Source organism: Schistocerca americana, chromosome 2 (genome assembly GCF_021461395.2).
Source record: "Schistocerca americana isolate TAMUIC-IGC-003095 chromosome 2, iqSchAmer2.1, whole genome shotgun sequence".
In the NCBI taxonomy this organism is placed as follows: Eukaryota; Metazoa; Arthropoda; class Insecta; order Orthoptera; family Acrididae; genus Schistocerca; species Schistocerca americana.
The window spans coordinates 305568784-305586389 of record NC_060120.1 but is presented as its reverse complement, the minus strand read 5'-3'; the positions used below and the strand labels follow the sequence as shown (position 1 = coordinate 305586389).

At 39.6% G+C, this 17606-nt stretch overlaps 1 protein-coding gene across 1 annotated transcript in view; it reads right to left on the bottom strand.

Annotated features, from left to right (window-relative positions):
- The window catches only part of LOC124595181 (myotubularin-related protein 9), a 126844-nt gene that overhangs the window by 18388 nt on the left and 90850 nt on the right, over positions 1–17606 (bottom strand). Inside the window, exons 8-10 of the mRNA XM_047133793.1 lie at positions 5774–5895; positions 5119–5225; positions 2958–3190 (exon numbers count right to left, since the gene is read on the bottom strand). Coding sequence (XP_046989749.1) covers positions 2958–3190; positions 5119–5225; positions 5774–5895 — 462 coding nt within the window. The remainder of the gene's footprint in view (positions 1–2957; positions 3191–5118; positions 5226–5773; positions 5896–17606) is intronic.

Below are 17606 nucleotides of genomic sequence, written 5' to 3'. Positions count from 1 at the left end.
ACCACACTGCTTGCAGTGCAAATACTTTTAAATATTCACATGAGTTCCTTGGGGATTTATTATGCCTGCAAAGTGTTCCTTGGTTATGCTTTCATCTTGCTCATCTTTTTATTTAATGAACCAAGTATGTGCACAGTTTAAGGTAGCCATTTTGATTTTGGCGGTATTTGTCAACCTTGGTTTGGATGGGGGAGCTGCAACTATTGGACCAGTAGCCGTTGTTTCTTTCACCATTGCTTCCCAAGACGCTAATTTTTTTTTTCTAGTTTGCTGATTCTGCCCAGTAACTGGGACTGGTACGTATCCCAGAGTAACAATTTCTGCTTGAGTTCATTAGCATTCAGTATTCTAGGTTTTTCTTGAAACCTATGACTTCACTATATATCATCATAGTATGAGATGATACTTGTGCTCATTTTCACCTGTCTCTGAGGCACTGCTTTTCTCCATTGGCTCTCATATCTTGAGAATATATTTTCCTAATGAAACTTCCTGGCAAATTAAGACTGTCTGCAGGACCGAGATACAAACTCGGAACCTTTGCCTTTCGTGGGAAAGTGCTCTACTGACTGAGCTATTCAAGCACAACTCACGACCCATCCTCACAGCTTTACTCTGCCAGCACCTTGTCTCCTACCTTCCAAACTTCACAGAAGCTCTCCTGCGAACCTTGCAAAACTAGCACTCCTGAAAGAAAGGAGACATGACTAAGCCACAGTCTGGGGGATGTTTCCAGAGTGAAATTTTCACTCTGCAGTGGAGGTGCACTGATACAAAACTCCCTGCCAGATTAAAATTGTGTGCATTCTGGCAACAGCCCCCAAGTTGTGGCTAAGCCATGTGTCCGCAATATCCTTTCTTCCAGGAGTACTGGTTCTGCAAGGTTTGCGGGAGAGCTTCTGTGAAGTGTGGAAGGTAGGAGACGAGGTTCTGGTGAAAGTAAAGTTGTGAGGATGGTTGTGAGTCGTACTTGGATAGTTCAGTCAGTAGAGCACTTGCCCAAGAAAGGCGAAGATCCAGAGTTCGAGTCTCGGTCCGCCACACAAAACTGTGTGCCACAAAGTGTTACATCAGTCCACACTCTGCTGCAGAGTGAAAATTTCATTCTGGAAACATCCCCTAGACTGTGGCTAAGCCATGTCTCCACAATATCCTTTCTTCCACGAGCTTTAGGGGTTCGCAGGAGATCTGTGAAGCTTCCACACAGTTTTAATCTGCCAGGAAGTTCCATAATAGCGCACACTCCGATGCAGAGTGAACATTTCATTCTGAATATTTTCCTAATATTTTGAAAGGAAATATGCAAGACAAGCATTCAACAGCTTTTGTCTTCGCAGCTGTGCATCCTACCCAAAGTGATGTAGCATTGCATAGAGGAACCAGCTTCTCTCCAAAAACATAGTGCTTCTTTCAGCTCAATATGCCTGCCAAGAAGAGTGGCCGCATGCACTGCTTGCAGGTATCGGACAGCTGTCCAGTACAGGGTCACTGCATCAGCTTCGTGATGTGCTGTCCAGGTGGTGATGCGCTTACACTAGATGTCGCCAATAGGCACCGTGTGCATATCTCAGCATGTGATGCAATTATGGGGCCATTAGAGTGTTGCTGGGTACATCACACCACCATTAGTGTTGCAGCAAAATGTTGACGCTCCATAGAACATGTGAGAGAGTCACTGTCATAGCAATACGGATTATCTACAGAACCGATATTCACCAATGATCCACATCAAATGCCACTAATTGTACAGGCTAAAACAATCAGTTAATAATCTATTGCATAGATCCAGCACAATGTATGTCACAACTGAGTGTATTGCAACCTTGCTTACACCTGCTTCTAAGATAGTCATTTGATCTTCGCACTCCTCTTATTTCATGTACATGCACACATTGTTCCATATGGTGGATCATACTTTGTATATGATTCCTTGCTTCACCATTCACACACTATCTGCTGGAAGTTCACAAATTCCAGCACAGTGTGGTCATCAATGGCACAATTACTACATATCTGTTGTGTCTGCGGCAGTATTGCAAGTAGAGTTCCACTTACACAGTTGGGCTACAATGAACATTGCATTTCGGTCACAGTGTGTTTCCGCTGTTGCATATGTCCCAGAGTCTGCGAACATGAAGCCATAGCCAACATTTAAGCTAATGACCAATTACTTTGCAAACACCTTCATGGTTGGTCAGTAGGTGTGACATCACTGGATATGCATGTGGAGATAAGGTACAGAACATCAGTATCTGGAAATGGTGCAGGACGGTAGTTTTACTCTGTGAAGGCCTTAGTAATACCTTCAGCATACTGGGTGAAAAGCTCTTTGTTACTGGAGATACAGCTTTCATAGGTAATTAGAAAGCTGAGAGAGATTAGAAGGTTTGATGTGAAAGAATTTCATATTGAGACATCTGTGAGGTGGAACACAACCTACAGCAAGGTGGACAAAGTGAAATGAATGGAAAAGAAAGGTATTAAGATTTTGAATGAACAAAGATAATGTGCCCTTCCACTGGATCTAGGTTACAGAGATGCCATCAGTGAATTTTTATCAACTGAATGGCAACTACAAAGGACTTCTCAAGATAGCCCATGAACAACTTGGCATAGGACTGCACTATTAATGTGTGTATGGTAATGCTATGGATCAGTTTGTATGTGTGATGTGTGAGGATATAGCAATGTTTCTTACTTCCACGTCATTACGTAGGTCGCTATATCAATATTACCTATGTTTGCTCTCTTCTACTTCTCTGCCTTGGCATACCTTTTTTTATGAGGGTTCAGTAACATAAAATGTGACTTCCATATGGATAATAAAACTACATAATTTTTGCCTTGGAAATGCCAGTTGCCAATGAATTTTAATTTAACTCTCATCTTCAGTTGATAGGATTGCTGTCTGATGAAGAAAAGTGTTTTCTATAGCAAGAAGTTTCATTAATACTTACCAAATTGTGATGAGTATGAGTGCTCAAAGAGCATGATGAGAAAGTAAGGACTGAACTCAAAACTACATGGAAATTGCTGATGCACTTGCCATACACAGTCTAGGAACAGTAGAAATGTTGGTGCATGCCCTTTAGTGCGACTGCTACTGTTAGCTGCATAGCAGGATTTGCTGTGACGGACTGTGAACGGATAACCAGCTTGCAGCCATTCCCTTTCTATCAGTGCTTCTAACCTGCAATAAAAGGAAAACCAGTATTTCACAATTGGCAATACAATACAAGATCAGTGATATGGTGGCAGCAATGACTTTACCCCCACCAACAACAGTGATAGAAGAAACGACACACACCTCACTTTTATACAGAACAAATCTGTTTTTCAGTAAAACAACAGTAAATAAAAAACTAAGAATTGTTAGTTTTACTTATGATTATTTAAATTAATTATTTCTGATCAACTGAAAGAGATCCACATGGTAATAGAAAGGTCCCAATGGAAACAAAACACACAACTCTTCTCAAAGCAGAAGTGCTAATTAGTAGACAGCATCATAAACTTCAGATGACTGGAGAGTTGCAAGTCAACACTTGTTTTTTGTTCTGAGCAGAAGGTTTAAAGACACAGACACTTGCATACAGCTACAATTCCATATTGTAGCTACAGTCGATGGTAGTCCAAGCTGAAGAGTGTGGGAATGCAAGGTTAGGAGAAGGAAAATGGTGAGACATTGTATATAGCAAGCAGAGAAACAGGAATACAATAGCTCCTCATCATCAATGCTACATTAAACCCTTGTCTCCCCTCCTATTTTCCAAGAGGGAGGTAAAGGTAGTGGCACTACTGAAGAATATGGTAGAAACAAGGGAGATAATTGCAAAAATAGCAGGTAAGAACTACCAGAGGTGTATGTTTTATAAATAAAAAATAAATAATAAAAGCTAGAAGCAGGGACTGATGGTGTTTAAATGAAAATTATATGATTTTTTATTAACACTACAGATTTTCACTTTTCATCACACCATGCAGTTGTTCCAAACTGTAATTTATCATCATTTAATTTAGCACCACAAAGCATACTTTTGTGCGTGTGTGTAAAAATTCTGAGCTGTCATGTAGTTATGCAGATACTGATGGATTGTGATTTTGATACAGTGATACTTTCATTAACAGGACTGAAATTCTGAAAAAGAATACAGAATTTGGAGAAACTATGAAAAAGCACAATATTAGCACATTGAAACACATAGCTGCCCAGTCCTCAAAGTGTTAACGAAGGGCATCTGCTCTGCTTTACTTGTAGTTAAAGTTGCTTCAAATGAACATCTTACTCAAATCCACTACTTAGTATTTCATTTTTTTTAGTAGGATTAATAATCACCACCACCACCATGTTGCAGCTCCTGTTTTCAAAGTGTTTGATGAGCCTCTTCCAACTTTTTCTATCCTTGTACACATCTTCCTCATGGATCCCTTTGGCAACCAACATGCCTTTTCCCAGTTAGAGTGATTTTAAGACGTTTCTTGGCTATCCTGGTTTCTTCTTTTTGTTTCACATGGACATACCATCTTAATTTAGACTGGCAGAGTGTTAATAGTATTAACCATTGTTGTTAATCTACTAAGGCATACTTCACAAATAATGTTTACATTAAAGTACTTGAAAACCTTGACACTCATTTAGAACAAATCAAATGTTGAAAACTTTTTTATTCACTGTGACCAGTGATATTAACTCTCATAATATTGCACAATCCTTCCAGGCCTAACCTAAATATGAATCTGTCCATTTCACGCTTTCCCCTTCTTCGCCTAATGTTCTTTCCTGATGCACTTATTTCATTTCTTTTCCCATGGCTTCTGTATGTTTTATTAATACCCCTCATTATGTTTCTGTACACTTCTATTCCTCCACAAATGGTATCATATGATGTGCTCAAGATATCCTATTGTTAATAGCCAGTCCCAATTTTAGCACTGATAAGTAAAGTTTTCTGTTATCAGTGTCCACTCACGTCAGGCTTAAAAAAATTATCGAAATGAATGCTGAATTAAAAAATAAGAACTTTTTAGCAAATTTTTATTCAGTACCAAAAATGAAGTGTTTCTGTTGCAATAATGAAATGGAGACTGTAGGCATCAATCAAAGTACTAAACACATACCCTCGCACTGTCCGGCAATCAGGATTAAGAATTACTTGTGCCAATGAAGTAACTAATAAGGTTGCATCCATCCCTTCAGAACCATGAACAAGTACAGAAGCTTCTTCCTGTGAGGGAAAAAATTAGAGTATAAGTTACTGACTAAAAACTAAAGTGATTTTCAGAATAAAAAATATATTTTAAAGTGTTGAGCATTTTAATAACATAATCCCATTGTGGTACCTACTTTCTTAGACAGTGTTTATATTATTGACTTTGTTTACACTATCGCTGAGGGGTCATGGCCTTCAGACAACTTTCAAATATCTGGAGCTGATTTGAAATGATTTAAAGTGAGAAAACCACATAACTTAAGCTGTGCAAATGGAAGAAGCGAGAGGAAGACTATACAACAGGTACAATGTTTCTGCACTTAGGGCATTGAAAGTGTAAAAACTTTGTGAACACATTGCTCTTGCTGAACCATACTTATAAACTAGTGTTATTCAAGCCCACAACATATCAATTAATTCTTCATCCACAACAAAGCTTCCTTAGATGTAACTTCAAAGTAAAATCCACATTATCTTTCAGTTCCTGATCTATTGTACAAGTATCCATTGACTGTACATACGAAACTGTTTCTTGAGTCTACATAGATAAGCAGTTACTGTACCTGATCAAGACACTGTGCAACTAGACAGGCACAATTTAGTGTATCCTTGATGTGTGACATCCAGTTAGACGACTCCAGGCGTGACAGCCAACGATCCATGGATGTGGAAGTATCATTGCATGCTGCAATGACAATAATGTGTAGAGAATATTTACAAATTACCTAGAAATTCTGGGAAATATATGGTTAAAAAAGTAGAGGTTTGCAGTCTATAGGAACCTGAAAATGTCCAACCTATTTTGGACAAAATTAGCATCTATTTTTGGTGAAATTAGCGAATTAGCATTCTGGGAAATATAAGGTTAAAAACATAGGGGATTGCAGTCTGTAGGAACCTGAAAGTACACTACCTATTTTGGATTAAATTAGCACATATCTCTGGCAAAATTAGCATCTATTTTTGGACGAGTTAGCATCTATTTTTGGTGTAGAAAGCATCTAGATGTATAAATGTAAAAGTTTGCTACACCACGTTCCTGAAGATGAAACTGACTGGGGGAAAAAAAAAAATTAAATTAAAAAAAATTATTGGAGATAAAATAATGAAACAGAGAATAAACAGTTTGTATCACTTAAAATTAAAGCTCTTTGAGTGAAATGATAGCCTCCGTTGAGAAGCAGCAGCATTTTCTTACTGGTGAACAGAATGCTCCTCCAATTTGAGATGTTTCCCGACATTCTCTTTCTTTTCCAACCCCCTGATTTTGCATATGTAGCATATAAGCCTGGATTTGCATATTGTGGCTGTGTCACCCATGCTTGAGGACAATACAGACAGAACCAACAAGATGGTTTGACTGAAAGTAGAACTGAAAATAGCTCTATTCGCACTTTACATGAAGACTTGGTGTGGTCACTATAGTGAGGATATTACAATGTAGCAGAAGTCCACAGGCATAAACAAATGAGAACCTAACGCCCAATCCAATAGGTGAGGAGTGGTGTGTGTGTGTGTGTGTGTGTGGGGGGGGGGGGGGGGGGGGGGGGGGGAAGCCCTGCCTCCCTCTTGCTGGTCAGCCAGCCTATACTAGTGTTCTAACCTATACTGGTATTTTGTGTTTCAGTGTAGCAGAATTGACACATTGATCCTTATCCCTTTGGGTGTCCTGAGAGTCATATTCTAATGCCACGGCAGACCAGGGTTAGTCTCGTCACTCATTTCAAAATAAGAAAAAGGGAACAATGAGCTACACAAAAAGCAAAGCAGAGTACTCAAAGCACTTGGTAATGGCTATCATGCTGTTGCTTGCTGAGGATGGCAATGTTGTAAACGAGGTAGTTCAGGTCCAACTTCTACCAGTATCTTATGTAACCATAGTGCAAAACACCCCACCTAAAACTGCCACAACGTTTTTAATGATCTTCTCTTTCCAAATTGTGCAATCCCAGTAACCAAGAATTAGTTACTTATCTGGTATTTATATGTAGAAAATAACAACTATTTTAAACTATCTCCAATAAAATATTTCATATGGAAAAAATATGCTATGAAACAGCATTTATTATGTAAAGGAAACTTGTTACCATGTTGCGGAGATGCTGAGTCGCAGATAGGCACAACATAAAGACTCACAAATAAAGCTTTCGGCCAGTAAGTCCTTCGTCAAAAATATATATATATATATATATATATATATATATATATATATATATATATATATATATATATAAACAAAGACGAGGTGACTTACTGAACAAAAGCGCTGGCAGGTCGATAGACACACAAACAAACACAAACATACACACAAAATTCAAGCTTTCGCAACAAACTGTTGCCTCATCAGGAAAGAGGGAAGGAGAGGGGAAGACGAAAGGAAGTGGGTTTTAAAGGAGAGGGTAAGGAGTCATTCCAATCCCGGGAGCGGAAAGACTTACCTTAGGGGGAAAAAAGGACAGGTATACACTGACACACACGCACATATCCATCCACACAGACAGACACAAGCAGACATATTTTCAAAATTGTCTGCTTGTGTCTGTATGTGTGGATGGATATGTGCGTGTGTGCGAGTGTATACCTGTCCTTTTTTCCCCCTAAGGTAAGTCTTTCCGCTCCCGGGATTGGAATGACTCCTTACCCTCTCCTTTAAAACCCACTTCCTTTCGTCTTCCCCTCTCCTTCTCTCTTTCCTGATGAGGCAACAGTTTGTTGCGAAAGCTTGAATTTTGTGTGTATGTTTGTGTGTCTATCGACCTGCCAGCACTTTTGTTCGGTAAGTCACCTCATCTTTGTTTTTATATATAATTTTTCCCACGTGGAATGTTTCCTTCCATTATATATATCACACTCTCTCTCTCTCTCTCTCTCTCTCTCTCTCTCTCTCTCTCTCTCTCTCTCTCTCTTTCCCACAAACGCAACTCACACATAAATCTGCAGTCTCAGGCAACTGAAACTGACTGGCAGTGTGGTTTCAGTTGTCTGAGACTGCATACATATGTGTTGGTTGCATTTGCGTGAGTGTCTGTACATGTGTATCTGTCATCTATTCTTGACAAAGGCCTTACTGGCCAAAAGCTTTATTTGTGACAGTCTTTTTGTTGTGCCTATCTGCGACGCAGCATCTCCACTGTATGGTGAGTAGCAACTTTCCTTTTCATAATACTGTTACATTCCATCATGGATTTTCCATTGTTTGAATTACTATGTAAATTCCCATTTTGCATTTTGAGTTAAAATTTGTTACTATATTTGAATATATTGCAAATTTGAATTTTTTCAGGTTCCTACCAGTAAACGAAACTGTGAAGAAGAATGTAGAGAAGGTATAAATCATTTACAGCTACTTAACTTATACAACAGCATCATAGCATAATAATGAAGGAAACAAATTCTAAATAAGAGTCTGCATCCATGGACCACTGTTAATTACTAATTTCATCAAGTTAGTTACAACTAACACGGTAGCATTTCTTTCTCTTTCTGTGGATGTACATCTACAACATTCTTCAATAAGAGTTAATTAACTTTCTCTCTGGTTAAATTGCTGGTTATGTTTCCTGCGTGATAGGAAACTCTCACCTACTATGCATATTGTACTTTCTCATTGAACTGCAATTTTTGTACAATTCTTGAATAAAAGGTAATTAGTGTACAACTTGTATGACATGCCACATGCATTAAAAAGGGATGCTGAAGCTTTAAATGTAGCTATGTAAAATGATTCCATTTGCTATAACACCCCTCCTAACGTAAATACAACTTTTTCTTCTTCTTCTCTGCTCCCTCTTCCTTGTGTAATGCAGATACTATGTAAATATGAAATGTCCAAATTCTTATCCAAATTGTATTATTCAGTGTAGAGTTTCTGATAACAGTCTAGATGTTCATGGCGAAACATTTTCTTTAACAAAATACTCAAAATTAAAAATTCACTAATGCCACATGTAAATCAACAATTCACTAGAACTACACATACATGCAATTGTGGTCTTGCAAATAGTGATTTGTTTTATGAGTGGCATAGCCCTCACTCTCATCTTTCGACAGAGGATCCTATCTTTTCTGAAAACTGGGTAATTAAAAATTTAACTTTATTCAAAAGAGTTGTCTTCCTAAACGTTTGAATTTTAAAATGTAATCCTTTCAAAAATTCAGTCACTGTCATATTGTCACGTCATAACCACAATCAAGACCAAATCTGAAAACAGAGTCATCATCAATGAAATACCAAGTGGTTATAATTTAAGTGCAGCTACTAACAGAGGTCAAGTGTCAGCTACAATCACCATGTGGCAGTGAAACTTGGTAGATATGCTAATGTGTTAGTGTGGAATGGATTTATATATACTGGGGGAAAAAAAAGGTTCCAATTTTGGCCACCAGGTGCAAATCTGGCACTGTATACTGACATCTCCAGTGACTATAGTGAACAAACTTTGTAAGCTATGGTTAATAATAAAATCAACATTTCTCACTTGTTTGACGTTTTCTGCCCACATCTCGTTCTATTTGGAAATATTTCTACAGAGGAACTTCGATTTTACATTCTCTGACTTTACGGTTTTTGTGATTCTACACCATAGATTCGTAGCCCATGTGAATATCCCACAAGATCAATGCTAAAAATTCCCCATTTTTACATTTCTTCCTAGTAAGATTAACCTCAATTCTAAGTTCTTATTCGCTTGACTTTGTCCCATTTTCTTCCTATTGATATTTGATGTGACTGACGGAGTTATACGTGGCACAAAATACAGGTGGTTCGCACCACGCTTGGTGGCAGAGTTAAGGAAATATTTTAGGCCGTTGTGGAGAGGGGAGATGTGAGAGAGGAAGTGCTGACGTAACCCAGGATCGGTGTTGCCAACACAGCTTTCAACATTTAGATTCACCACAAAATTATGATACAACTACTACTAGTTTGCAGCGGTAATTGAAAAACAAGACAGTTGACGCAAAGTGTTCCGGATCAAGCCAACACATGATAAAGGGGCCCAGCCACCACCTTTTCTTGTGCCAGTCATAATTCAGTCTCATCTTTTTGCATGTATTTCCAATGTACTGTATTCAGCAACGAAATCAGTCATCAACCTTTTAAATTCAAACATTGAGTGTCGAAGAATATTCTCAGTCATAATCGAGGAAATGTCACCGATTTCTGCCTAGTGAACTTTTATTGGCTGACGACTTGTTAAATCACCCAATAGCCAGTGCAGCCACCACATCACACTAAAACACGTAAAAATGAGCTCGCTTACTGGATGTGTGGAGAGGGGTAATGGCCCTTCGGCAACGAGAGTGCAAGTAGGGGTGAAAGCATTTTGTGAAGTGCTGAAAATATACTTTTCACTCAGATGATGTGCTATGACAGAGATACCACAAAGAAATAGAACAAAAGATTTGTGATAGCACATTTTAAAGACTTTCATTTTCAAATCTCACATGATCCAGCTGCAACTACAAACACATATGCCACTCAGGTATATACTTTGCACTGCACCCACCACAAATTGTAGATTGTAAAGACTGGGAGCAGTGACAGAGGGCATGCTAAAAATTCCCCTGAGTTTCCTTTCAAGTTTAAATTTTACAGTGTACAGAAATTCACTTAGCCAACTTCTAACAAGCTTGTAATGTCAACTGAGGAATTAACTCATTTTTTCACACCTCTGTTTCTCTCATCAAGCCCAAAATAACACTTTAACGGTCGTGAGCACATGAAATGCAGCTTATAAGAAAAGCATTAAACAACAGTAACAAAGTATGCCATTAAGCAGATGTCCACATTTATGTTTATGGTTTAGCTACTTAGCTGCTGTGATGTTTTTGGTTTAATTCAACGTATTCAGTTTTTGCTTTTTCTGGGCGAGCGCAAAGGATGATCTCTAAAATACACATGTCTTGAAAGTATAATTTGTAGTCATAGCACATCAGAAAACAGCTTTATTACGCTGTCCTCAGATACCAATTGCACTTTCTTGATGAGTTTTTACTTGCTGTTACACATCTGTGATTTTTCAAGAATTGATAAATTCATTACCACAAATTTCTGCATAAATATTGTAGTGTACATTTTATTTTCTTTACTTAGACAGATTTTATACACAGTATTGTAGAGGATTGCGATTTTTTATCATATATGCCAATTACATGTGTTTTTGCTTAATTTTTGGGGTTTTTAACATTTTTCTAAATTTTGCATTTTTTAATCCAGAACCACACGAAAACGTAAATAGGGGTTTCACCGTATGTGTGTCTCTTGCATTCACAGCACAAGATTAGTACCTGATAGCCAAAACAGGAATTAATTTTTTTCCAGTATAAATTGGCTCTGCATTAACGCATTAGAATATCTACTGAGTTTCACTGCCATATGATACTTCTGGCCCAAACTGGACCTCTGTGAGTGACTGCACTTAACCACCCTGCAGTACACTTAGCACAGAAAGCAAGTTTATTACAAACACCAACAGTCATCTGCAATGCAAAGACCTCCTGGATGGAGAGTGCAGCTGTAAATACAAACATTGAATATTCCAGAATGCTTATATTTATACAAACATATAATTGTCCAGAATATACTAACATATGATATTTCAAAACACTTCCAGAAATGATAAATACTAAACAACAAATAATTGCTGGTTGTAGGGTTTGAACAGGGGATCCACAGTATGCCAGGCAGTGACACTAACTGTTCCACTACACTGCATACACCACAGCTCATGGCATTGTTCCCGCTTCTCGAGAAATTGTGACCCATTTTTACAAAAGTTCTCACTGGAGCTGACTACAGCACCCTGGATCTGGATCTCATCAGTGGTCCTCTACATGGTGGCACAGGCATATCTTCGTGTTGTTAAATCCTCTTCACTATGATGAGCATCAATAGTAGCCACTCCCATTAAAGCTTCGCGATTGTTGAATGGGTCTTTAGTTTTCTTGAACCTTTCATCATTCATCTGCACATCTGGACTGTATTAGGACTTCATATGGAGGATATGGACAATGTGTCCGCAATTTTGCCCTCTTTATGAAGAGTCATAATCCTCAACTTTATATGTGATGTCTGGCAAGTGATGGAAGGATATGATACAGCCAAAAGTAGCACTTTAGTAACTATTATGACCTACTTACCACACAGGGATAAAAATCTTTACAAAGTCTCTGGGGCTGCATTTTATTGGCTGGTGCTTTATATTAAAGTGCCCTTGGTCTTTCTACACAAACCAGTTGCATGCTGCTTCAATCCTGATGGTGATATGTTTCATATAGTCATCTTGAGTATCATCCTGTTGGACTGGGAACAGTGTACCTACTGTCATTTCAGCCTCTTGACCATAGAGCACAAAGAATGGTGTGAATCTTGTAGTGTCCTATGTTTCAGTGTTGTACGTGACTGTCATAATGAATATTATAGTGTCCAAATTGCTCTGTTTGGAATCAATATACGTGAAGAGCATATCTGCCAATGACTTATTAAAGTATCCTGTGATGCCATTCATCTATATCTATGGATGGTAGCCAGTTGTCATCCTGTAGGTGATGTCACAACATGAAATTATCTCTGATACTAGTCTTGACTGGAAATCTTTTCCATGATCAGAGGTCACACGGGGTACTTCATGTTTCAAAATGATGTCTTCTATAAGGAAATTTACAGTTTCTGGAGCTTCAGCAGGCAGCACACCTGTAATAGCAGCATAGAGGCAGTGATAGTCAGTGCCGACTATTATCCATTGATTTATGTTTGTTGACTTCTGGAACTTGCCCCAATAGGTCAATTCCAATCCACTGAAATAATGCTGCTGGATTGGGATCAAATGCTCCGGAGGCTCTGCTGCATTTGATTCCATCTCTGACATTCCTTACAGGGGCTCACAAAGTGTGTAATGGACTGGTAAAGACCTGACCAGTGATACCTCCACCTGATTCTGTCAAGAGGTTTCAAGAATCCCAGATGATCAGATGTTGGAGCACCATGGAACTGTGTCAGAATTTCTGGCTTCTGGTGAGGTGAAATGGCAAGCAATCATCTCTGCTCCATCAGATCACAGCTCCTCTTATACAATATTTCAGTCCTTAATTGGAAATCTCCTTTGGTCCATTCCTCCTCCTCAAAGCTGCTACGGTTTTCAGCAGTGCTGGACTTTCTCTCTTTTCAGCAGCAATTTCTGATTACAGAGATTTCATCCAAACTGCTGCGTTCTGCTAAAGGATTACTCCTTGTCTTTGTGTCTATTTTTGTGTACCTTTGTGATGTTGTACTCCTGAAACCTCACTGCCCATCGTGCCAGTTGACCTGATGGATCCTTCAGGCTCATCAGCAGGCTAGTCACCCAGCATAGAGCATGGTGTGGTGTCACCGCCAGACACCACACTTGCTAGGTGGTAGCCTTTAAATCGGCCGCGGTCCATTAGTATACGTCGGACCCGCGTGTCGCCACAGTCAGTGATAGCAGACCGAGCGCCACCACACGGCAGGTCTAGAGAGACTTACTAGCACTCGCCCCAGTTGTACAGCCGACGTTCATAGCAAAGGTTCACTGACAACTATGCTCTCATTTGCCGAGACGATAGTTAGCATAGCCTTCAGCTACATTTGCTATGACCTAGCAAGGCGCCGTATTCAATTGATAATTAATATTATGAAGCATGTACCGTAACGAGAGATGTTCTACAATTGTGGATTAAAGTTAAGTATTCTACCAGTTACCTCCTGTTTTGCTAGTCTTATTTCTCTGACCTGTTCCAGACCTATCGCCAGTCAGCATGTAATTAAACGCGTGCATTTCGGCCTCCTCTAGAAAAACAGTGTTGGCTCTTCTGCCAACACTACACATGGTGATCCATTGCAACAGAGTATTGTTTCCTAAATAAATATGGCTGGAACTTGCTGAGGACCGAAACACCTGCAGGGCACTCTTTCTTGGTTGTACAGCAGTTATTCTTGACTTGGAGAACACTCTAGAAGCATAAGCTATCACCTACTCAGCACATTCCTGAATTTGTACTAGAACTGCCTCATCCCAAAACTGCTAGTGTTGGTGTGTAGTTCTGTCTTGGCATTCTCGTCATAAAGTGCTGTAACTGGAGATGATGTTAGCAAAGGACATGGAAAGATGTTTCTTGAGACTCATTACAGGAAAATTTGGCATCACTCTGCAGTAATTCTTGCAAGAGATGTCTCTAGCTACAGAAGTCCTTTACAAATCACTGATAGTATGAGCACATTCCAGGAAAACTTCTCACATCCCAAATGTGGTAAGGAGTTAGAGAAACTGTACCTGCTTATTTTCTCTGGGTCGGAGTGGACTCCGTCTTCATTCTTAGCCTATGATTTTTATTTCTTGGATGAGGCAGAGGCACTTTGTCATCCAGATATCACAGGCACTTTGTCCATTTAAGGTATCGAAGCAGACTGTCCACCATACATTCAAAGGAGGCTGGAGCACTGCATAGTCCAAACAACATAATTACTGAGGGTATTTTAATTCCACCTTTGCAAATACAAGAAAATGCATTTTGTGTGTAGTTGCAAAGGTGGAATTATAATACCCACAATAATAGTAAAGCAGCTAAGAATAATACGGCGACAAAAATGAACTAAAAAGGCATAAGATTGAATTCGTAGAGGCTATCAGGATTTATGAAGGCAGTCTTTTCCCAGTCAGCCTGGCCAACCTTGACTTGCCAATAGCCTGTCTTCAGTTGAGAAATACTTTGCTCCTTTCAAGCAGTCCAGGGTGTCATCAATGCACAGCAATAGATACATATCTTTCATTGTGATTTTCTTGAGTTGCTGGTAGTTGGCACAGAAATGTCGTGTACCATCCTCATCCTTCACAAAGACCACACGGGAGGACCAAGGACTCTGAAAGTTCAATATCATCATATTCCAGCATCTTCTCCACTTCCTCTGGATTACCTGTCGTTCAGCTAGGGCGGCTCACTTTATGAGTGCTTGCTAACTGACGGATGATCCCCAGCATTGATGTAATGTATTACTGTGGGCCGTTTGGTCAGTCTTTTCTCCACTTCACAGCCATAAGAATCTGAAAACAGATGCAGAATTGCTACCACTCGCCGACATTCTCCCTCGGTCAAGCCAGGAGTTTGGTGCACTGTCTGTAGTGGTAGTGAAAAATGATTCTTTGTTGATGACACTAATCTGCCCGTCTTGGACTGGTTTGGCTGTGCCTATGTACATACCATTAGAGATGAATTTTGGCTGGTGAAAATTAGTGATCCAAAGTTCTTCTTGACCACTTACAATGCTTATGATTGCTGTTGGCATGTATATTTCTTTTGAAAGTCTAAGTACCTTTTTGCAATCGACAAAAGCTTCACAGTTTAACTGAGCATCTCAGTTGATGACTGGCACTCATCTTTTTGATGATGGTGAGATAACAATGCCTTTTACAGCAAACAGCTGCCCAGAGCTGTCTTTGTAATGTGTGCTTGTTAGAATAGCTTCTTCAATCTGAACCCCTGATCTTCCACAGTCTGACTGCTTTTGATGCCTGCAAGAAGCTCCATCTGAGAATAACATTGTGACTACATTCTGCTAAAATAACAAATGCAAAGGGCTGTGTTCTGTCAGTGATAGTTATTCTTGCAATACATGCTCCTGTCAGCTGTACCCATTTCCCATTGGCAGAGACCTTCAACACAAAAGTCTTCTTTAGCTGGTGATAAGTAGAATTCAACATTACAGAACCAGAAGCTGCTGAGTCAACTAGTGCTCAGAGTGCCATCTCAGTAACTGTTGTCTATGGAGGAGAACTTTGCTAGCTTTTGGACGAATACTTCTTCAGAACTACAGAGTGTGCATGTGCACACACACTTGGCAGTTCTAAGGAAGGATTCATCCAAAAGCTAGCAAAGTTTTCTTTAATTTTTATGTGCCTGTTGACAACTCAGCATCTAAACTACTATTCAATTATTCTTTAGATTATTTATGTTCCACCAAAGACTCTGGAGTAAAACAGAACCTGTAGTAAAATAAGACATGTGACAGAGGATGCTTCAGTTGCCATTTAAGTATTGTATTGTTTGACTGAAAAGTTGGTAGGAACTCAATACTGTTCTGTTACAGTCTACAAAATTTGTAATGGGAAATAATTTTTACACACACACACACACACACACACACACACACACACACACACACACCAGCTATCATTGTCATGGCTGACTACATTACACTGGGGTGAGAGTTTGTATTGGGTTATGTGGGTGAAGAGGGGGGGGGGGGGGGGGGGGAGGGGGGAGGGACGGAAGTGCAGGAGTATTCAGGAAGGGTAGCTGAAAGCTGGAAGTGAGAAATAGGTGCATGGGGTACGAATATGGCCCTTTGAGTTCCTTCTGGCCACAGGCAGGAAGAGTTGTGCGCAGCCCACAATGATGTGGAGCAGTGTATTGGGAAGGGCAGATAGAACAGGGGAAGATTGGAACAGGAAGAATCTTGGCTGTTGTAAAACATCACCTCCACCCAACTGCCACAGCCTTGCTAACCATATGAACGACAAAAATACTATCTAGATCCCTACTTGTCATTGTTGGCACCATCTTTCTAAACACCAACATCTCCCGTGCCCATGGCCTTGCCGCACTCAAATACTACCTCTCCCAGTGTCCTTCCGAGTCCAAAGCACTACCTTATTCCTTATACACCTAACTAACTATATACTGGTTCATGTTCATTGATGATATCTTCATAATCTGAATCCAAAGCCAAGACAGTCTATAAACATTCCTTCACATTCTCAACATGTTCTCTCCTATCCACTTCACCTGATCTACTTCAGCTCAGCATATCACCTTTCTAGATATTGATCTCTACTTCTTTGATGGCTCCAACCTGACATCTGTACATATGAAGCCCACTATCAACAATGCCTAAACTTTGATATTTTCCATCCCTTACACACCAAAAAGTCATTATCGTACAGTTTGATCACCAGTAGGTGGTGCATCTGCAGTGACTAGCAAGTGAAGGTCTTACTATGGTATTCACAGATAAATCTTATGATCAATCCTAGACTGTATACAGATTTCTTGTGTTGTATCTACACACGCCCACAATCTTCTGACTGCCCTCAGAAAGCAGGTGCAAAGGAGCAACTGCCTCATCATTCGATGGCATACTGGACTGGAAAAATTGAACCATATCTTTCACCAGGACTTTGACTACTTATTATTAGGCCCAGAACTGAGTAACGTCCTACTCACAAAGCCTGCTAAAGTGGCATTCTGCTGCCCAACCAATCTACAACCTCAGGGACGTGTGGTACAACCGTTGTTATTTTCTGTGTCCATAAATGATCTGAAGGATAGGGTGAGCAGCAATCTACGACTCCTGATGACACTGTAGTATGTGGAAAAATATCA